This window comes from Megascapheus bottae, chromosome X, assembly GCF_031878675.1.
Source record: "Megascapheus bottae isolate mThoBot1 chromosome X, mThoBot2.hap1, whole genome shotgun sequence".
In the NCBI taxonomy this organism is placed as follows: Eukaryota; Metazoa; Chordata; class Mammalia; order Rodentia; family Geomyidae; genus Megascapheus; species Megascapheus bottae.
In genome coordinates this window covers 37,110,135-37,133,473 of record NC_143547.1, presented here as the reverse complement: position 1 = coordinate 37,133,473, position 23,339 = coordinate 37,110,135, and the positions used below count along the sequence as shown (strand labels likewise).

Below are 23,339 nucleotides of genomic sequence, written 5' to 3'. Positions count from 1 at the left end.
TTCCCTGGTAACCTTTTACTCATGCTCTACATACCTGTTCAAGTGTCACTTTCCCTGTCACATTGGGTTAGGTGCCTTTTCCTCTGTGTATTCACAGCATCTAAGCTTACTCAGATATAATACTTAGCATACTACGTGTCTGGTTTCCAATGGTCCATGAGCAACTCCAGGCCAGAGACCACGTCTGACTCATTGTCCCCAATTCCTCCATGGAGTCTGGTATAGAACAGCACTTAAAAAAATGCTTATGGATGATGCTGTATAAACAAGCACTCCACTGTAGAGGTCAGAGTCAAGTAGTACTGGCATTCAGGAGGGGGAGGAAGAGAAAAGTCGTGAGAGGATGGAAAGCAATGGTCAAGCTAGATTTGAATAGAAAAGGCTTATTAGACAGCAGTCATGTGAAAGCCTGGACATGGGACTGAATACATGCAAGGGCCAGTGAGGGCATGCTGAATGGATGAACATAGACAAGGAAGACAGGTCCAGGAAAATCAAAGACAGATATGCTAGAGTAAATAGGGAAACAGGGATACAGTTCAGATACTACTAGAACATCTGCATCTCAGAGATCTCTCCAGTACTTCTGGTAGCCACAATTTAGTCTTCAACCAACTGCCCTAAGGGGCAGGAGGCTTACCTATGGATGGCAAACAGCAAGGCCAGAGCTGCCACTGTCTTCTCTCCACCTGACAAGTTGTCCATAGGCCGGAAGCGTTTGCCAGGAGCCACACAATTGTAGTTGATGCCATCCAAGTAGGGCTCTTCAGGGTTCTCAGGACCCAGGAATGCCTAGGGGAAGACCAAAAGGATCAAGAGTGGATCTGACTCTGCATGGGCAGGGAGAGAAAAAGCCTTGAGCAGGGTGATTGGAGGATAGCAGGAGCTGGTTAGGAAAGGGGTTCCAGCCTACCTGGGCACTGCTATTGCGGGACAGAGCCTTATAGATCTCATCAATGTTGGTAGCCACAGATTCAAAACAAGCATTGAAACGATCAAAGCGCTCCTTCTTAATCTGTTCAAACGCCTGTTTGGCCTTCTTTGCTCGCTTTCGTGCTGCCTCAAACTCTGACAGAAGGAAGACAGATGAATCCTCAGTGCCTTGGGCTCTGCCAAGGGCCAAGGACCATACACTATTGAGAATGACCTGTGAATAACAATCCAGAGCAGTGACATCCCCAGAAAATGGAAAAGAATGACTGCAGAGGTTCCTCCTCTCACCCAAGAATCTGTATCCAGAAAGCTGGCTAGTCAATAACCTAGAGAAAGAAGTATGAGAATAAACATGAGAGTCCCCAGATTCTACCAGCAAGCAGTTGTGTGACCTTGGGGAGGTCATTTGTCCTCTATAAAGCAAGTACAGGGGCCGGGAGTTTGGCCTAGTGGTAGAGTGCTTGCCTAGCATGCACGAAGACCCGGGTTTGATTCCTTGGTACTACATACTTAGAAAAAGCCGGAAGTGGTGCTAAGGCTCAAGTGGTAGAGCTCTAGCCTTGAGAAAAATCCGACAGTGCTCAGGCCCTGAGCTCAAGCCCAGGACTGGCCAAAAAAAAAAAAAAGCAAGCACATATCCCACACAGTTTAAGTACCTGGGAGTTTTAAATATGGGAACATGTAAAATCAGGAGCTTGTACAACCTAACAACAGGTGCTCCACTCTTTGGTCCTCATCGAAAGTCTCAAAAGGATGCAAATGTTACCATCTGAAGTCTCCTGGAACTTGTCACGAACACTTTCCAGCTTTTCCATGGCTTTCATGTTGGGGGCAGCAATCCTCTGAAGTACACTCTGCTGTTCATTTAGCTTCTGTTGTAATGTGTTCATCTCCTGCTTGATCTCTTCCTCAGCCTGTGCATCCTATAAGCCCAGACCCAACAACAGTTAACAAGAGTAATAATCTAGCTCCCCCCACACCCCCACTCCCACCTGACATGCTTGACCAAGTGGGAGCTCCTGTTGCCACATGGAAGAAGGCAAGTTTTCTTCAGTTCAGTTCCTTGCACAAATCTAGACAATACTAACAGTTTCCATCATCAATGGAAATTATAGGCTAATGTTGCTTTCTCCCTCCTAGTCCTTAACCCCAGGCTCTGCCAATCTTTGTCACTGGAGAAGCAGCTGGTAGTGCCCCACTCTGGCTCTTAGCCTAGGCCATGAGCCAGTAACATCCCGGGGTGACCTAGAGGCTCCCACTCAGAATGCTCTGGATTCCACTTGCAGTTCCATAATAACTAAGGCAACCCACATTTTCTGCTTAGATCACTACATCTGAGCAAATTCCACTTGATTTTGGCTTTAAGCCATTGGAACACACACCTAGCTTTGTTGCTTTCTGCCCTTTTGGTCAATAACTATTTATTGAACTATGTTATACACTGGGTGACTACCAAATGTCAAGTCCTGTGAGCCATGTTGGAGGGCTAACAGAGGAACATGTATGCATGAGTAAATAACCTGATATGATGGAATGAATATGAATATGAAGTCAATAATAAATGGGCAGTGTTGAATCAACACAAGAGCACCTAACTTAAACTCTTAAGGCCAGGCAAGGCTTCAAGGATGAATGTATAAGGACAGAGAGAAGAAACAGTTTTCTATGCAGTTGAGAATATCACAGGTCAGACATTTTTTTGATGGTGACTATGTGGTATTGCTCATGGCTAGTTCATTAAATTAAGAGAAATTCTGGAGACCATAAAGCCAAAAAGTCATTATGGTACTACTAGCAATTATGAATATACATGTATGAACATGTTCATGCATTCATGTAAGTTCTCAGGGAGAAAAAAAAGTGAATAGACAAAAAGACAAGTTATATTTTTCTTACTTTGAGCTAGATACTTCTATGCAAAGGCTTTCACATGCACGCTCGCGCGCGCACACGCACACACACACACGCGCACACATACATACACACATACACACACACACACACAACACACACACACACCCCTAGGTAAACCAGGTTCCAGTGGCTCTTATCTGTAATCCTAATGACTCAGGAAGCTGAGATCTGATTATTGAGGTTCAAAGCCAGCCAAGGCATGAAACTTCATGAGACTATGATTTCCAGTTAAACAACAACAAAGGCAAATCATGTTGAGGGAGGTAAACCAAGATCATAGAGACAAACAGCACATGATCTCCCTGATACACAGATATCAGATTTAAGATGCAACAAGATATGACTAAGTATACAGGATCCAAGATACTCATACACAAGGAGACCAAAAGAGGACAGGAGAAAATAGCCAAATTCTAATACTCAAGTACCTCTTTATACATATATAAAATAATATACATACTGGAAAGAACTCCAGAGATAAGGAACAAAGGATCTTTTCTTAATTTGACCTATGGTTTTTAGATGACTCTATTCTTCACCTCATATACGGTGTATACAGGCTCTTATCTGAGGGGAGGTGGGGGGAAGGCAGAGAATCAGTGGAAAGCATCAGCTGCACTGGACAATGATGAAAGTGAACCAAACAATTCATGGGTGGAGATGGGAGGAAGGGAATGAGAGAAAATGAGGGAACAGCTGATACTAAGTGAAAGGAAAAAAATATACTTATCACCCAACATATATAAAGGTAACCCCACTTGGGGCCGGAAGTTTGGCCTAGTGGTAAAATGCTAGCCTAGCATGCACGAAGACCGGGGTTTGAGTCCTCAGTATCGCATACATAGAGAAATAGCTGGAAGTGGTGCCGAGGCTCAAGTGGTAGAGCTCTGGCCTTGAGTAAGTCCAAGGACAGTACTTAGGCCCTGAGCTCAAGCCCAGGACTGGTTAAAAAAAAAAGGTTAACCCTGTTGTATATCACCTTTAAAACAACAGAAAGGAAGGAAGGAGCGGAGGGAGGAGGGGAGGGGAGGGGAGGGGAGGGGAGGAGGGGAGGGAAGGGAAGGGGAGGGGAGGGGAGGGAAGGGAAGGGAAGGGAAGGGAAGGGAAGGGAAGGGAAGGGAAGGAAGGCAGGAAAGAAGGCAGGCAGGCAGGCAGGCAGGCAGGAAGGAAGCTGAGAAGGGAGGGGCCCAGAAGGTGGCAGTGGATCACCAAAACAACAACAAATCCCAAAAAGCCAAAAGTGGAGCTATAGCTCAAGTAGTAAAGTGTTATCTCTGAGCAAAAAAAGTAGAGAGCACCCAGGCCCTGAGTTCAAGCATCAGAAGCCCTCACCCTATACACAAAAGGCCAGGTTACAGATCACTTTGAGGTTTAGATTTGATTCCAAAGCTGATCACGAAAAGATTTGAAGAATAGGAAAAACATGAATAGATTTGCATTTTAGAAAGTTTTTCTTTTCTTTTTTTTTGGAGATCTCTAGACACTGTCATAGAGTACTCATTAGGATAGGCTTCTTAAGTGAAATACGAAAGGCATACAATAGTATACTATCTTCTAACAAAGACAAGGTGAACATATTTTCATGCAAATGTACTTGTAAGAACAAAAAAAATCCAACAACAAACTGCAATAACAAAAGGAAAAATCCAAAAACTTACCTAAATGAATGACCTATCAACAGACAGAAAAGGAACAGGAATAGAAGCTCCAGTATTCTTCATGTACCTTGTTTATACTTTTGTTGGTTTTATAAGCACATTAAAATGTCAAATAATTACAAAGCAAATTAAATCAAAAGCTGGGGCTTTGCTCAAGTGGCAGAGTACTTGCCTAGCAAGAGCAAGTTCTTAATTTAAAATACAGTACTTCCAAACACAACAATAATTGAAATATGAAGACCACTGGATAAAAAATTGAGGATCAAGATGTTTACAAGATGCCACGGTATCATCCTAAATATTACTAATTAATGACAAAAATAAAAAAGTACATGCTAGCCATGCACTAATGGCTCACACTTGTAATTCTAGCTACTTTAGAGGTTGAGGTTTAAGGGTCATAGTTGAAGGCCAGGCCAGGAAGGAAAGTATGGGAAACTTTTACCTTCATTTATTCAGCAAAAAGCCAGAAATGGAGCCGTAGTGCAAGTGGTATTGTTCAGCCCTGAGTAAAAATGCTAATGGATATTGCCTAAGTCCTGAATTTAAGCTCCAGTACTGGCACAATAAAGTTTAGCTAGGCGTATTGGTTAAGACATTTATAATCCCAGTATCTGGGAGGCTAACTCAGGAGGATTACAAATTCAAGGCCATCGTGGGTCACACAATAAGACTGTCTCTCAAAAACAACAAGGGGGCAGGAGTTTGGCCTAGTGGTAGAGTGCTTGCCTAGCATGCACGAAGACCCAGGTTCAATTCCTCAGTACCACATATATAGAAAAAAGCCAGAAGTGGTGCTGAGGCTCAAGTGGAAGAGCTCTAGCCTTGAGAAAGCCCAAGGACAGTGCTCAGGCCCTGAGTCTAAGCCCCAACTGGCAAAAAAAATAGTGCATGTTTATCATTGAGAGACCTAGCAATTAGCACTTTAAACTATGGGCTCGAATTCAGTATATAATGGGAAATCTTGATATATACCTCCTAGTGTGATGCAACATGGCATCACAAAGTGTTCTTTTTGGGTTTGTTTGTTGTTATTTGCTTTTGATGTTGGGGATCAAACCCAGAGCACTGCACAACCTACTATGTTGAGCTATGTCCTACCCCTTTCTTTTTCTTACACAGGACATTACTATTCAGGCTGGACTTCAACTTGTGATCCTCCTGTCTCTACCTCCCAAGTGCTGGGATTACAAACATTATAAACACACTCCAGGCCTAGGCTTAATTCTCACACACACAAAAATACTTGGGTCCAGGAATTTGGACTAGTGGTAGAGAACTTGCCTATAATGCACGAAGACTGGGGTTTGATTCCTTGGTACCACATACATAGAAAAACCTGGAAGTGGCACTGTGGTTCAAGTGGTAGCTTGCTAGTCTTGAGAAAGACCAAGGACAGTGTCCAGGCCCTGAGTTTAAGCCCCAGGACTGGAAAAAAATACTTAACTTGAATCTATCAAGTCTCTAGACTATGCCAAATATCCAACTCATAGAAGATATAGTATTGAAAGAACAGGTTAGAAAACATTATTAGAAAACCAACATATTTATGAGATATTTTCTAGGACAATTCACAGAATCTGAACAAAAAAAGTGGGGATGGAGGAGGATTTCTCCAGATTAAAATGGAACTAAAGGCCTGGAAGTGTGGTTCAAGTGGTAGATCAAGTGCCTAGCAAATGCAAGGACTGGGGTTCAACCCCCCAGTATTCCCAAAAACAAAACAAAAAAACCCCCCAAACTCCTGGGCAGGAATAAAATTTAGAGATAACTATCAAAGCAATGCATAAATCTTCATTGGATCTTATGTTTTAGGAGGAAGGGAGGAAGGAAGGGAGGGAGGGAGGGAGGGAGGGAGGGAGGGAGGGAGGAAGGGAGGGAGGAAGGAAGGAAGGAAGGAAGGAAGGAAGGAAGATTTTTGGACTATCTAAGAAAATTCATTCATTCATTTGTCCATTCACTCCTTAGGAAATGAAATTACTATTCAGCTGGAATGAATAGCAAAAATATAAAAGTTTATAAAACTTTCATCAGTGTAGTATGGACTGTAGTTATGTAGAATCCTTGGCTCTTAGCATACTGAAGTATTAAGAGTTATAGTATCTTCATGTCTATACTATCTTCAAAAGGTTCACAAAAAAAGTATACATTTAAGTCAGGTGCTGATTGTTTATGCTTGTAATCCTAGCTACTCAGGAAGCTAAGAACAGAGGATCTTGGTTCAAAGCTAGCCTTGGCAAGAAAATCCATGAGACTCTTATCTCCAATTAACCACCAAAAAACTAGAAGTGGTACTGTGGCTCAAAGTGGAAGAGCAAAAGAGTTCAGGGACTGTTCAGGCCCCACAACTTATCAAACAACAACTATAAAAAGTACACACATAGTGTGGGGCAAAGGGGAGGCAATGACAAGAGAAAGCAAATGTAATAAAATATTCATTGATAACAGGTACACACACACACGAGTGTTAAATTGTTCTATTCTTTGAACTTTTTTCTAAATTTAAACCATTTCAAAATTAAAGTAGGAGGCTCTTTCCCTCATCTTGGAGCCTTTGGAGGATTTCTGGAATGAGGACTTCTAAAAGGAAACATGTGTGGAAGGTTTTGGTGCCAGGCCATTTTTTTTTGCTGGTATCAGCAGGATTTCTGGAACCAAAAGGAGCACATGGCATTTCTTCAAGTTGAAAGTGTTTATGCTTGAGGTGAAATTTCAATTCTTGAGCAAGAGATGTACTTATATATACAAAGCAAAAACTTAACAACACAGTGACTCCTGGCGGCAAACTGAATACGACCAGAGTAATCTGGGGAAAGGTAACTTGTGCCCATGGAAACAGTGGCATGATTCTTGCCAAATTCTGAAGCAATCTTCCTGCTAAAGCCACTGGATACAAAATCCATGTGATGATGTATTCCTCCACAATTTTTACTCATGAAAATTAAATAACATACATTTGTGCTTTTGTATTTTAAGAAAATTATAAAGTAGGGGGCTAAAGTAAAAATGTTTTTTTTAAAGGTAATCTTTAAAAATAGAAAATGATTTAGCCAGGCGCTGTAGCTCACACCTGTAATCCTAGCTACTTAGGAGGCTGAGATCTGAGGATGGTGGTTCAAAGCCACCCCCGGGCACTAAAGTACGTGAGACTCTTATATCAACTAATCACTAGAAAATGGGAAGTGGGGCTGTGGCTCAAGGGGTAGGGTGGTAGCCTTGCACTGAAGAGCTCAGGGATAATGACCAGGCCCGGAGTTCAAGCCCCATGACCACCCCCCAAAAAATAATAAAAATAGAAAATGAAGCAAAGAAATGTATGTGTATTAAGCTACTTAAATAAGAAAAATCTTCCAAATAAGGTTAAAATATTACAATATGGCTAGGTGATAGTGGCTCATGCCTACTATCCTAGCTACTCAGGAGATTGAGATCTATGGTTTGAAGCTACCCAGAAAGGAAAGTCTGTGACACCCATCTCCAAGTAACTAGAAAAAAAGCTAGATATGGAGCTGTGGCTCAGATTGTGGAGTGCCAGATTTAAACAAGAAAGCAAAGAGACCGGCTTATTTCACTGAAGATAATTTTTCTATTTCCTTCTAAATGTTACAGTATCATTCTTGTGATGGGTAGAATTCCACTGTGTATAGATATACAGGGGAAGAAGGGGATAGAGGGGAAGAAGGAAAGAAAGGGAGAGAGGGAAAGAAGAAAAGAAAGGAAAAGAAAATGAAGTTTAGAACTTGTGAGTAGGGATGGGAAGGAAAAACTGTAAGCGGGCAAGGGAAAGGGGAGACATTGTTTTAAAAGAATGTACTCTATCAGACTTAATAGAAGTGTAACCCCTCTGTACATCACCTTTAGAACAACACAATGACAAAAAGATGCATAGAGTTTAAAAGAAAGAAGCTAAGAGATAAAGGGTATGCCCTGACTCCAAGCCCCAGGACCAGCACCAACACTCCTCCCCCAAATTAAAAATATGACTACACATTTCCTCAAGAAAAACTTCAGACTATTTAAAACTACACCCGATCATAAAATTGACTACATTATAATGATTTTCAAGCTATTAAAGACTAGTACAGTCTGGCACTGGTAGCTCATGCCTCTCATCCTAGCTACTCAGGAGGCTTGGATTTATAAGATGATGGATGGTTTGAGGCCAATCTGGGCAGAAAAATCCATAAAACTCCTTCCCCAAGTAACTAGCAAAGCCAGGTGTCAGTGACTCATGCCTGTAATCCCAGCTACTCAGGAAGCTGATATCTGAGGATTGCAGTTCAAAGCTAGCTGAGGCAGCCAAGTCTATGAGATGTTTATGCCCAATTAACTAGCAAAAGGCTGGAAGAACAGGTGTGGATCAAGTGGTAGAGATCAGCCTTGAGCAAAAAAGGTAAGAGAAAGGATCCAGGCCCTCAATTCAAGCCCTAGGAACTGGGCTGTGTGCGCACACATGCATACATGCAACAAACAACCAAAAGCCAGGCTGAGGCATGGCTCAAGAGGTAAAGCATCAGGGCCCAGGAGCGCAGCCTACTGGTAGAGTGCTCGCCTAGCATCCATGAAGCCCTGAGTTTGATTCCTCAGTAAAAGCCAGAAGTGGCACTGTGGCTCAAGTGGCAGAGCACTAGTCTTGAGCAAAATGTGTCCAAGGACAGTGCCCAGGCCCAGAGTTCAAGCCCTGGGACTGGAAAAAAAAAAGAGGTAAAATAGCCTTGAGTTAAAAAAATGCTAAGGGAGATCCTTCTGACCCTAAATTCAAGCCTCAATACTGCCATTCATGTGCTCACGTGTGCACGCACATGCATGCATACACACACACACACACACACACACACACACACACACACACGCACGCGCGCGGCATTTAGAAAAAAATGCAAGTCTAATCTGAAGAGTTTTAGAAACACTAACCCAGCAATCATGAGCACTTCAGTGTACAGATGGTAGTTGCTAAATAATGCCATTTCCCACTAAAAACAAAATGAGAGCTTCTTGGAGAAACGGCTGATTTCAGGTCAGGGCAAGAAATGGAAGGGATAAGATGGGACATTATCAAGAAGCAAGGAAAATGATAAACTATAATTATGTGTTATATCAAAATGATTCTGAAGTGGATTTAAATATATTCCCACTGACCAAAGACAGAACAACCAGAGCACTAAGGATAATAACCAAGCAGACTGAAACATACCAAATGTATTTAAATTTGTAAGTTCACAGTGAGCAAAAAACAAGCTAGTGAACAAAATCGTCAGAAGGCTTAGTCAACTTAACTATTTCATAAACTGACAAATAAAGGAGGATAATCAAGCATATATGTTCTGCCTTTTCTACATAATCTGTGCCTCAGAACTACCAAAAAATGAAAGTATCTATGTATTCTAGCTAAATAACAAAGAAATTAAAGAATGAGGCACTGTTTTATGCACACCATGGAATCACTGAGAAGGAGAGTAGGAGAGGGAGGGAGGGAGGGGGAGAGAGGGAGAGGAGGGGGAAGACAGTTGCTAGGGATAGAACTAGGAGCTTTTGTATGCTGGGCACACGCTCTATCACTATGCTACAACACCAATCTAAAAGTCATCATTCTATGGAATTTTAGCTCATTTAAATTGAAAACCAGATACTCAATTCAGTTACTAAAAATTTTAAGTATATCTGGAGCAACTCGGGTATATGGGTCTTCTTTTTCAATTATGAATTTTAGGAAATCTAAATACAGATAAAGTATTTCTGAGGAAACGTTAGTATCTGAATTAAGATGTGGTGTAAATGTAAATTAGATAATGGATTTTGAAGACTTAGAACAAAAGAGACTGTCAATTATCATCTATACTTTTTTTTTTGCCAGTCCTGGGCTTGAGCTCAGGGCCTGAGCACTGTCCTTGGACTTTCTCAAGGCTAGAGCTCTACCACTTGAGCCTCAGCACCACTTCCGGCTTTTTTCTATATGTGGTACCGAGGAATCGAACCTGGGTCTTCATGCATGCTAGGCAAGCACTTTAACCACTAGGCCAAACTCCCGGCCCCTCATCTATACTTTTTATAGCCAGGTATGGTGACATGTAAGCTGTCACTGCAGATACTCAGGAGGCTAAGGCAGGAGAATTGCTTGAGCCCAAAAGTTTGAGGCTAGCCTGGGCAATATAGTGAGGATCTAACCAAAACAACAACAAAATGTCCCTAAGCAGGAATTGGTGCTAGAGAACTAGCCTTGAGCTGAAGAGTTCAGGGACAACACCTAGGCCCAGAGTTTAAGCCCCACAAACAGCCAAAAAAAAAAAACAAGCCTAAAATACCACGTTGTTCACACACTGGAAACTATTGCCAAGGAATGAACTCAGGGCTTCATATGTGCTCTACCACTGGATTACATCTTATAGTCTCCCATATGTAGTCTAAGCTACTAGGAACATGAAGCATAAGAAGGAGGGATATATATAGAGAGAGGGAGGATAGGCAGAGGTAGAAAAGGAGAGAGAGAGAGCAAGGCTTAAGGGAGGATATATAGAGGGAGAGGGAAGATGAAGGGGAGGAGAGGGAAGGATGAAGAAGGGAAAAACAGAGAGGAAAGGGGGACGGTCAAAGATGAGAGGGGAAAAGGGAGAGGGGGACAGATCCTGTCACAAATCAGTAAGTAAAATGTTTCCCATAGTCTGGAGTTGGCCAACTATATTCCTGTGTGTTTATTTTTTATTTATTTATTTTTGCCAGTCCTGGAGCTTAAACTCAGGGCCTGAGCACTGTTCTTGGGCTTTTTCAAGGCTAAAACTCTACGACTTGAGCCACAGTGGACTTCCAGCTTTTTCTATGTATGTGATACTGAGGAATTAAATCCTGGTCTTTGAGCATGCTAGGTAAGCACTCTGCCACTAGGTCACACTCCCAATCCCTATTCCTGTACTTTTAGTTCACAGATTTCTTGGGCAGCAGTGATACTTGCACAATCAAGTCTCTGTACCCAGAGGTTCAATCAAGCATAGATTGAAAATATTTTAAACAAGTTGTGTGTGTGCTGGACACTGGAGGCTCAAGCCTGTAATTCTATCTACTCAAGAAGCTGAGATGGGAGGATCAAAGTTTGATGCCAGCCCAGGTAGGAATGACTGTGAGACTGTGGAGCTGAGGTTCAAATGGAAGGGCACCAGCCTTGAGCTGGGACAGAATACAGGCCCTGAGTTCAAGCCCCTAGTAAGAACAAAGAAACAAAAGTTGTCTATATGGAACAGGTACACATTTTCCTTGACATTACTCCCTATAACAACTATTTATAATGCATTAGGTATTGTAAATAATCTATATATGATATAAAGAAGATATGTGTAAATTATATGCAAATTGTATGTCATTTTAGATAAAAGACTTCAGTATTCATTGATTTTTATATCTTTGCTGAGGGGAATCCTGGAACCAATCTGAGATAGAATGAGTGAGTACATTCATCTAACTTTGAAATCAAATATCCACTAATGTAGCATTAGGGATGTAGCTCAAGAGGTATAGCACCTGCATAGCAAGAGAGAGACTAAGTTGTAAACTAATGCTGCACAAATTTTTTTTTTTTGCCAGTCCTGGGCTTGAGCTCAGGGCCTGAGCACTGTCCTTAGATTTTCACAAGGCTAGAGCTCTACCACTTGAGCCTCAGCACCACTTCCGGCTTTTTTTCCTATGTATGTGGTACCGAGGAATCAAACCCGGATCTTCATGCATGCTAGGCAAGCACTTAAACCACTAGGCCAAACTCTCGGCCCCACAAAATTTTTATATGATATGCTATACATATTGTATACATGTAATTATATGTAGAACACATTAATGTGATGCAAAAGGAGTTAATAAATACATAGCACCATCCATGATACATTCTCACACACAATAAAGAATCTGAATCAAATCATACAGTATATTTGCATACAAATTTAGAGAAAATATAGAGGATGAAAAGCACAGTAACATCATAGAGATATAATCAGTCATATCCAGAATGCAAAATATCCACAGGACAAATGACCTAGATTTTTCTAGAAATAGGAAGAAAAAAATAGGAAAATGTTACAGACTAAGAGACCCAATTTTAACATATGGACCTCACTTGAATCTTGATTTCAACACACAAACTACAAAAAAAGGGTGGGTTGTAAGAAAATCTAAACAATGAATACTCGTGTTATAGAATACAATGAGTTCTTAAGTGTCCTCACATTCTGAATAGGTGCTGAGGTAATTATGGATGCAACAGGATCTAGAAATTGTTTTAAAAAAGTTCAATGGTGGTGGGGGGTTGGGGAGACATAAAAAATTAGACTGACCATATGTTGCTAACTGCTGAGTGAGGAACCTGGCATTCTTTATATCATTGTTCTTATTACAATATATGTTTGAAAGTCAATAATTTTTTAAATCAGCCCCTCCCCCTGAAAATAACCATGAGATATGTATTGGAAAGCATCAGAAACTATTTTGGAGGTTCTTGCAGAAGTCTCTATGAGTTGAAAGTGGCCTTCATTGGAAATGGTACAATAGAAAAAAAATGAGAACACAGGGGCCAGGAGTTTGGCTTAGAGGTAGAGTGCTTGCCTAGCATGCATGAAGACCCAGGTTCGATTCTTTGGTACCACATACATAGAAAAAAGCTGCAAGTAGTGCTGTGGCTCAAGTGGTAAAGCTCTAGCCTTGAGAAAAGTCCAAGGACAGTGCTCAGGCCCTAAATTCAAGCTCCACAACTGGCAAAAAAAATTTTTTTTAAATTAAAAAAATGAAAACACATCAACAGATACTTAGAAGGTAGAACCAATCAATAGGACAGTCATTAATTGGATATGTAAAGTGAGAAAGGGAAGAATCAAGCATGAGGCTCAGATTTCTGGTTGAACATGTAGGTGGCACTGAGAACAGGCAGACGGGGGAAGCTTGGGGTTTGAGGTAACCTGTGAGACGGAGCATAGAGACATGCAGCTGAAGAGGGGAATAAAAGATGCTCAGGAGGAGAGAATGTCAAGTGAGGAAGAGCCTACTGAGACATAGCCCTGAGGCACACCTGGTCTATCTAATCACTGTATAGAGAGGAGCCTTTACTTGGTGTGCCTATCTAGGCTTAGACATAAATATGTGCAAGGAAGGGCAGAACCAACTTGGGTACAGGTAAGAGAGACTGACTCGCAGCTCACTCCTTTCCAGCCAGTTTCCATAGGCCCCCAAATAGGCTGACCTTCTCAGAGCACCTGGAAAGGTACAGAAGCCCCCTGGGCCCCATAGTTGATCCTTACCTTAAGATCCTCACACAGGTCACCATAGTCAATCTCAATGAGGGCTTCTCGTGCATAGATATTGGAAGTTCTCTGGGAACCACTTACTGAATCTTCCCCCTGGGAGCCACCCTACAATAGAAAGAGGGGGTCAAACAGAGTAGACTGGCCATTCAATTGTCCCTTGAGAAGGAAAGCAGGAACTACCTGACGGCTTTGATGTCTCTGAGGAAGCACCTCTCTAGAATGTACTGAGACAAAAGGAAGAGTCTTTCTTTGCATGTAGAAAAATCCCAATTCAAAAGTGGGCTCTACCTCTTATTAACAATATGATTCTAAGCAAGTCCTACTCTGATCCTCAGTTACTTCATCTGGAACAAATGGACAAAGCCCACTTGACAGGGCTACAAGTATTAGTGAAATTGTGGCTCTAATGGTAGAGCCCTAGACTTGAGTGAAAAAAAAAAAAAAACGGCGGGGAGTTTGGCCTAGTGGTTAAAATGCTTGCCTAGCATGCACGAAGACCTAGGTTGGATTCCTCGGTACCACATACCTAGAAAAAAGCCGGAAGTGGTGCTGAGGCTTAAGTGGTAGAGCTCTAACCTTGAGAAAGTCGAAGGACAGTGCTCAGGCCCTGAGCTCAAGCCCAGGACTGGCACCCAAAAGAAAATTAGGTCATGGTCTACTATGCTGCCTGAAATATTTCTAGTATTCAAAATATTTTACTAAATTGTAGAGTGAGGAGAGAGGATATGGAAGAGTGGGTGGGGGAGGTTGAAGGGGATTGAAGTATATTACACAGATGTGTACAGAAAGCATAAAAACTGCACCAAAGGCCAGGCACTGGTGGCTCACACCTGTAATCCTAGCTACTCAGGAGGCTGAGATCTGAGGATTGAGGTTCAAAGCCAGCCTGGGAGTGAAAATCCATGAGACCCTTATCTCCAATTAACCACCAGAAAACCGGAAGTGGCACTGTGTCTCAAGGACAGTGTCCAGGCCCAGAGTTCAAGCTCCATGACTGACAAAAAAAAATGCATCAAAGAACAGTTTTTACAACTAATGGAACATAAGAGGAGATGAATTTCCTCAAAATTCACTGTGCGCTTATATTGAATTGTACTATCAATGAATCCTAGATAAACTAGGAAAGAGTAAGATGCAAAGAACTGAGATACATGACCAGGTTGAAGGCAAGATATACACAAATCTCCTTCCTGTCAATTATCATCCCCACCCCCTCATGATCATTCATTTCCAATGGGTAAAATGATTTGTCTCCTTTACTGATTAATGTTCTTCCTTTGCCTGTATCTAAGCTTCTTTACCTCTTGATACTTGCTGATGTCTTACCCAAATCCTCCTTAGATCAACCTTCACTGTAGTAAAATATGATCCTCCAGGCCCTCCAACTTCCTGTCTTCCTTTGCTCTTGGCTAATGTACCTCAATTCCAACTCATACTGCTATGCATCAATGGAGCTAACAGCTCAGGCTCTTAAAATAAATGAATTACTTTCTCCTCTCCTGGCTCAATTCTTTAGTTCTATCCCCAATGCAACATCCCTCTCATAACAAGGCCATCATTCTTCACTAACTCCACTTTGCCTCATCTCTCTGATGTCTCACACTACCCTTTGCACACTGTTCTTATCACCTGCCCTTCCTGAACACCATCTTCCTCATGACTGGCTAACACTGGTCTCAACCCACTTCTGCCACCAGCTCCAATACTCACCTCTTCCTGACTAATATCATCCATGGTGCCTTTGGACAGTGGCAACTTGATGTCCTGCATCTTGCAGGCCTGTAGCAAGTTGTGGCGGTCACTGCGCTTCTGTTCCAGCTTAGTCTCAATGGCTGTCACCTCCTTCTGTAAATGGGTCATTTCCCTAAAAAGGCCCAGAGCTAGATAAGACTCAAATTGGTAGGCTGCTTGCTCTACATCCTCCTTCCCGTGTAGGTCCCAATATACTCACTTGTTGGCACCACCCAGTTTCTTACGAATCTCCTCCATCTCATGGTTCTTGTCATTCACTTCAGACTTCTTGGCTAGATGCTGATTCTTCAGATCTTGTAGCTGGGCCATGGTCTCATCTATGATCTTCATATGTCTTTGTTCCTCCTGGTTCCAGCAGGGGGAATAGGACAAGAGGTGAGGGCTTTTCCATTTCACCTTGGGATCTTCTTGTCTCACCCTTCCCACCAGGCAGATGTTTGGAGCAACTCTGAATTCGGCTTTCATATACCTCTCATTACCCTTCAGCCTTCTTTTCTCCTTTTCTACATTGTTTGGTTTTCCCATCCACACATAGATACCCCTGAATATATAAGTTGCCTGCTATAGAAAAATTTAAAGCATAGAAAAAGAATAAAAGTGGGGCCAGCAGTTTGGACTAGTGGTAGAATGCTTGCCTAGCATGCACAAAGACCTGGGTTTGATTCTTCGGTACCACATGCATAGAAAAAAGCCTAGAATGCTTGCCTAGCATGCACAAAGACCTGGGTTTGATTCTTCGGTACCACATGCATAGAAAAAAGTCTAGAATGCTTGCCTAGCATGCACAAAGACCTGGGTTTGATTCTTCGGTACCACATGCATAGAAAAAAGCCAGAAATGGTCTTGTAGCTCAAGTGGTAGAGCTCTAGCCTTCAGAAAGCCCAAGAACAGTTCTCGGGCCCTGAGTTCAAGCCCCAGGACTAGCAAAAAAAGAATAAAAATGTCACTTGAAATAAAGAATAAAAGAGATGTCACTAGTAATCCCACCAGCCAGACAATCAATTAACACGCTAGGATTATTTACATACAGCTTTACTAGATTGTAACTCTATATTGTCAATTAGGGTTATATCTGAGCATTTTTTCTAAATTAAAGCTCTATTATGTGTAATATTTGTATTTTTAAAAGCCCACAAGGAATAGAACCTACGCTTCATGCACACTAGACAAGAACACCACTAGGCCACGCTCCTAGCTCCTCCATGAGACTTTTATCTCCAAAAAGTGGTGCTGTGGCTTAAGTGGTAGGAAGCTAGCCTTGAGCAGCACCCAGACAGCACCCAGACCCTGAGTTCATGCCCTAGAACCTGCACACACAACATATACATACACACACACACACGTTGCTTTTTATCAGAAATGTGAATTTTACTTTATGTTATTACTATTTAATTTGTAATTTTGTGTTGATTTTTTGATTGTTTAAGTATATGCTTGTATAGATTTACGTAACATTAAAAACTTGGGCCAGGTTGGATGCTGGTGGCTCATGCCTGTAATCCTACCTACTCAGGAGGCTAAGATCTGAGGATCATGGTTCAAAGACAGCCTAGGCAGGAGAAGCTGTGTGATTCTCATCTCCAATTAACCACCAGAAAATCAGAAGTAGAGCAGCTGTGGGACAGCACCCAGGCCCTGAGTTCAAGCCCAACAAAGGAAAGAAAAAAAATTAAGCCAATACTGGATTTTCTAAAAATAGCTCTGCTTTTAAATAAGGTCTATGATGGAAGGAATGTGGTGGTCCTACACCATACTGCACAACTATAATCCCAGCATTTGAGAGGTAGAGGCAAAAATAAGTTCCAGGCCAGTCTGTGTTACATAGTGAGACCCTAACTCAACCAACCAAAAAGAAAAAAGGAACAGGAAAATGAAAAATTGGTCTGTGTTCTATGTAAGTGTAAAGACCACACAAATACTTACATGAATATAGAATGACTTGTTAAATACCTATATCCCATGGACTACTAGTAGCTCTAATTTGAAATAATAAATAATGCTTGTTAATAAACATCAGCTTGTATGCACACTGCTTTTGCCAATATTCTGTATTATCTGAAGTATCACTGAGGTAAGAGGGCAGAAATAAACTCTGAATCCTCTTGGTTGATGGCATTACACTGAATAATACTGGTTTCCTATATGATGGTTAGTATTCAGCATTGTTCCTTTTTGTTTTTAAATCTTGGGTAATATGACCCGGCAACAGATTATGCTCAATTGTTGTTTTAATGTGCATTTCTTTCATTTGCAGAATGACTAAATTATTCATATGTGGTCTTAGGCTATTTGAATAGCTTAAGCTTTCGTGAGACTTACCTACATTTCCTACTATTAGGTCTTGATTTTTTTTTTAAATTTGATATATGAGATGTATAAATTATGAATATTATCCTTCTATCGGTCATATTATTTCAGATTTTCCCTCCCAGTATTTTGTCTTTTAAATTTTTCTCCTTTCTTACCTTCTTGAGCTTTTCTATCTCATTTTCATCCTTTTTCACTGTCTGTTCCCACATATGTACTTTATCCTGGTCCTCCTTCAGTTGGTTCTTTTCAAAATCCAACTGGATGCCCAAGCGAGTCTTCTGATTTTCAAACTCCAAACTGTAGAAAAATAGAAGGGAACTAAACCCATAGCTCAAGGTCTCCTTGTTACTGCTGAATTTCAGTCATCCATATACATGTAAAACTGTGCCCAGAAGTTGGAAAACTTAAGTTCCCCAACCTAACCTTATAAACTTGGAACAAGACAGGTGAATCTAAAATTTATTTCCTTTAAACACTAAAGATTCAAGGTACTGTCCTCATTTTTCTAAAAAAGAGGCATAAAAGGTCCACCTGAACTGATCAGTTATGTTAATTCCTATCTGTTAAAGCTTCTATACACATATATTATCCCTAATCATCTAATCAACAGCCTCCAAAATAGTCTCTATTATCCATATTTTACAAAGGAAACTTAAGGCTAAGAGGTAAAAGGCTCTTTACCAGGCTGCACAGCTAAGAAACAGCAGACATTAATAATGAAACCAGCTAGTCACTGGTGGCTCATGAAAGTAATACATAAGGCGGTATAGTTACTAAATGGCATATATCAATATTAAAATCAGCTGGGTGCTAATGAATCATGCCTGTAATACTAGCTACTCCGGAGACTGAGATCTGAGTATCATGGTTCAAAGCCATCCCAGTTCGGAAAGTCCATGAGACCCTTATGTCAATTAACCACCAGAAAACTAGAAGTGGTGCGGTGGCTGAAAGTGGTAGAGGAAAAAAAGCTCAGGGTCAGCACCTAGGCCCTGAGTTCAAGCCCTATGACTGACAAAGAAAAAATGATAAAAACCAAAGTTAAGCATCAAAACTTAGAATCTTTCTAATGTATCACCATTACAATATAATGCAATAGGGTAAGAACAAATGTATCCCAACTTTGCCAACAAGTAGTAGTGTGACCTCAGGCAAGTTTAGCTATATTCTCCACACCATAGATTGCTCATCTATGGAAAGAATACTTACCTATGAGATAATAGTAGATTCTCTTAATTAGTATATATAAAGTCCCTAGAAGTAGAAGTGTGGTTCAATGAATATACAGCCAGCTTTGAGTCAAAAACCTGGGAGTATGGCCTAGTGGTAGAGTACTTGCCTAGCACGCATGAAGCAAGCACGATTCCTTGGTACCACATACACAGAAAAAGCCGAATGTGGTGCTGTGGCTCAAGTGGTAGGGCTCTAGGCTTAAAAAAGCCCAAGGAGTACCCAGTCCCTGAGCTCAAGCCCCAGGACTGGCAAAAAAAAAGAAAAGAAAAGAAAAGAAAAAAGAGCTCAAAGCCCTAAGTTCAAGCACCAATACCAGCACCAAAAAAAAAGTCCTTTCCTTAGCCAAGTGCTGGTGGCTCACACCTAAAATCCTAGTTACTTAAGAAGCTAAGATCTGGGGCCGGGAGTTTGGCCTAGTGGTTAAAGTGCTTGCCTAGCATGCATGAAGACCTGGGTTCGATTCCTCGGTACCACATACATAGAAAAAAGCCGGAAGTGGTGCTGAGGCTCAAGTGGTAGAGCGCTAGCCTTGAGAAAGTCCAAGGACAGTGCTCAGGCCCTGAGCTCAAGCCCAGGACTGGCAAAAAAAAAAAAAAAGAAGAAGCTAAGATCTGAGACGTGCACAGTTCAAAGCTCAGGCAAGAAAGTGCGTAAGATTTTTTTCTTGCCAGTCCTAGGGCTTGAATTCAGGGCCTGAACACTGCTCTTGGGGTTTCTCAAGGCTTGAGCTCTACCACTTGAGCCACAGCACTACTTCTGGCTTTTTCTATGTATGCGGTAACAAGGAATTGAACCCAGGTAGGTCTTCCTGCATGCTAGGCAAGCACTCTACCACTAGGCCATGCTCTGGGCCCCCCATTGAGACTCATATCCATTAACCTGCATAAAAAATCCGTAAGTGGAGGTGTGGGTGTGGTTCAAGTACTAGCCTTGAGGAAAAAAGCTAACTAAATTGGGAACACAAGGCACTGAGTTCAAGCCCCAGCACTGACACTAAATAGTCATTAAGTATCATGCTTGGTACATAACTATTCAGTACAATTTTGGTATCATCATAATTAGCAGATACTTTGGCTGCATTCAGTTCACGTTCCCCCAGGGAACTTCTGCACTAAGAGGGCCTCTTAAGGGTTATAGCTTAGGGTAGCGCAGCACACAGAGAAAATTCTGGATTCCTAATATTACCCTTCTACCCTATTCTCCTGGAAACTTGAGAAGATATAACCAGCATGCAGACCAGGTAGGACTAACTCTAAACTGCCCCTTTTATGCCCAATATGGTGTGACAGATGCTGACTGATGTCCTGCTAGCAGCTTAAACCTATTAGTCATTACATCCAAGTGGAATGCAATTAACTCCACAATTTTGAGCTATACAATTTGAAGTCCAATCACCTCAGCATGACTCATAAAGCCCTCTGTAATCTGGCCCCTGCTCACCTCTTCACCACCTCCACCTTTCTTCTGACCGTTTTTATGCTCCAGACATTCAAATCTACTTAGTATCCAAAACAAGAAATGCTTTCTCACATTTTCAAGCATGCTGTTTTCACTGCCTGAAACTCTCTTCTTCTGTTGCTGCTGCCTGGTTAGCTAAATGCCACCCACTATTCAGGTCTGTAGTTCATCATTTCTTGTTCTGTAAATCCTTTTCCTGACACTTCATTGTAGGTTCTTAACAGTTTCTATTATACTTCGTTGGGCCTCTCCCTTATATTAACTTTTAGATGTAGAGTTGAATTAGTTAAATCTTACAGCTAGGGCTGGGAATGTTGCTTAGTGATAGAGTGCTTGCCTAGCATGCATGAAGCCTTGGTTCCATTCCTCAGTAATACACAGAAAAGCCAGAAGTGGTGCTGTGGCTTAAGCGGTAGAGCACTGCCCATGGACAGTGCCAAGGCCGAGTCCAGGCCCCAGGACTGGCATAAAATAATAATAAAGTAAAATAAATCTGCCCTTTGTAGGAAATATGGGCCAATGGCACATGCACACACATGCATGCTGGTATGGTAAATGAACTCAGGGCCTTGAATTCTCATTTGGCTTTTCTGCTCACGGCTGGGACTCTACCACTTGATTCACAGCTCCACTTCCAGCTTATTGCTGGTTAACTGGAGATAAGTCCCATAGACTTTCCTGACTGTGCTTGTTTTGAATCATAATCCTCAAGTCTCAGGTTCTTAAGTAGCTAGAATTACAGGCATAAGCCATGAGCACCTGGCTCTGCCAAGCTATTTTTTTTTCTTTTGCCAGTGGTTTAAACTCAGGGCCTGAGCACTGTCCTTGGGCTTTCTCAAGGTTAGAGCTCTACCACTTGAGCCACAGCACCACTTCTGGTTTTTTCTATGTATGTGGTACCAAGGAATCGAACCCAGGTTTTTGTGCGTGCTAGGCAAGCACTCTCCCACAAGGCCAAACTCTCTACCCCGATTTGTACCTCCTTGAAAACTCCCCTGTAGTTTATATGTATTTCAATGATACCCTCAAATCATACTGTTCTGAAATTGTTGATTTGTCTTGTTTCCCCAAATATTCCACATCTTCCCTGAAGAAAAACAGAGCTTCTGGATCAATTCTATTTCCTTTGTGCCTAGCTTGGTACAGGGAGCAATATTTACTTTATGGGTAAATGGTTAAACTGTTGACAGACCCGGGACCCAAGGGGTGACTGCTTTCAACAGTGACCAGGACACTTTCATCTGTCAAACCTCCTCCCCCCACCTACCTCTTCTAATACTTAGCACATGACAACCTGACACAAAAGTTCAAGTAAGGCTTACTGAATGAATGAATGAATGAATGAATGAATGAATTTAAGTCAAGAAAGGAAAAGCTTGTTTTGTTCTGGCTATTCTTCCATCCTAGAACTTTTTTCCACCTCAGCTTTCACACATCAGTACAAAGTCAAATTAAAAGCTTTTTATTTATTTATTTATATTTTTGGTCAGTCGTGGGGTTTGAACTCGGCCTGAGGGCTATCCAAATACAAGTAAGTATGGTACTAAGAGGTGGTCCCTGCCTTTTAAGAGCAGCTGACTTAAAGGATATCAGCCTGGAGGTTCAATCAAGGGCACCTCCATTATCTTCTTCCAACATTCTAACTTACCGCTTCTTTGCAATTTCATTCTGCCGCTTCACCTTCTCTTCTTCAAATTCTCGGATGTTTCGCACACCAATCTCACGACAAAATTCCTCAAACACCTCATCTTCTACCTGCAGGAAGAAGCCAAGAAGTCCTCTTGATCAGAGTCCTGCTTCTAACACCAGTCCTGCTTTGATACACATGCTGGTATGCCTCATTCCATTACAGACCTGGTTCATCTTCTCCTTCAAGTCTTTCATTTCCCTCTCTCGGCTTTGAATGATTCTCTTGATATCATTAATGCGAGGACCAAAGTTGGCCAGCTCACTCTCCAGCTTGGACTTTTCCTGTAGGCGGGGTATTGTAAAACAAGATACCAGATTCCTTAGATAAAAGATCTACCTTGCCGGCACCAGTGGCTCACGCCTGTAATCCTACTCAGGAGGTTGAGATCTGAAGATCATGGTTCAAAGCCAGCCCAGGCACGAAAGTCCTGTGAGACTCCTATCTCCAATTAACCACTAGAAAACCAGAAGTGGCGCTGTGGCTGTGGCTTAGGGGGTAGAGCACTAGCCTTGAGCTGAAGAGCTCAGGGACACAGCCCAAGCCCAGAGTTCAAGCCTCATGACTGACAAAAAAAAAAGATCTACCTTGGCAACACTAGTCTCATAGCCAGGAAGGGTTAGCTCTTCCCACACTGAGAAAATGTGACTTACCATTCCTGCCCTATTCTCTAAAATTTCTCATTGAAGCCATCTTGTGGCTTCCCTAGTTTCTGATCCAGCCAGGGCTAAATACACAGTAAAATATTATTAGATTATAGGTCCAAAGTCTCTTATCTATTAATCCCTGAAGATATATTAGGATTTAGACTTTATTTTATAAAAAGGTAAAATCATACACATGCATGAACCTATAATATATATATATATAATGTATATGCAAACATATATGCACAAGTATTTATACACAGGCATACTGAAATACACACACATATACTACATACATGCTATATACTACCTCCAAGGCAAACTAGGAAAGTAATAATAAAAAACCAATAATTAAAAACAATCATAAATAGCTGAATGCTGTAATCCTAACTATTCAAGAGGATGATGTCCAAAGGCTTAAGGTTCAGGATTGGCCTAGAAAAGCCCACAGACTAAATCTCCAAAATAACCA

At 41.6% G+C, this 23,339-nt stretch overlaps 1 protein-coding gene and 1 pseudogene across 1 annotated transcript in view; one reads left to right on the top strand and one right to left on the bottom strand.

Moving 5' to 3' along the window:
• Positions 1–23,339, bottom strand: part of Smc1a (structural maintenance of chromosomes 1A) — a 45,767-nt gene that overhangs the window by 3,540 nt on the left and 18,888 nt on the right. Inside the window, exons 14-22 of the mRNA XM_090326582.1 lie at positions 22,388–22,504; positions 22,182–22,288; positions 17,998–18,139; positions 15,732–15,877; positions 15,491–15,644; positions 13,775–13,885; positions 1,700–1,856; positions 914–1,068; positions 641–792 (exon numbers count right to left, since the gene is read on the bottom strand). Of these exons, the coding sequence (XP_090182708.1) occupies positions 641–792; positions 914–1,068; positions 1,700–1,856; positions 13,775–13,885; positions 15,491–15,644; positions 15,732–15,877; positions 17,998–18,139; positions 22,182–22,288; positions 22,388–22,504 (1,241 nt within the window). The remainder of the gene's footprint in view (positions 1–640; positions 793–913; positions 1,069–1,699; positions 1,857–13,774; positions 13,886–15,490; positions 15,645–15,731; positions 15,878–17,997; positions 18,140–22,181; positions 22,289–22,387; positions 22,505–23,339) is intronic.
• On the top strand, positions 7,098–7,450 carry LOC150040860 (large ribosomal subunit protein eL33 pseudogene; annotated as a pseudogene).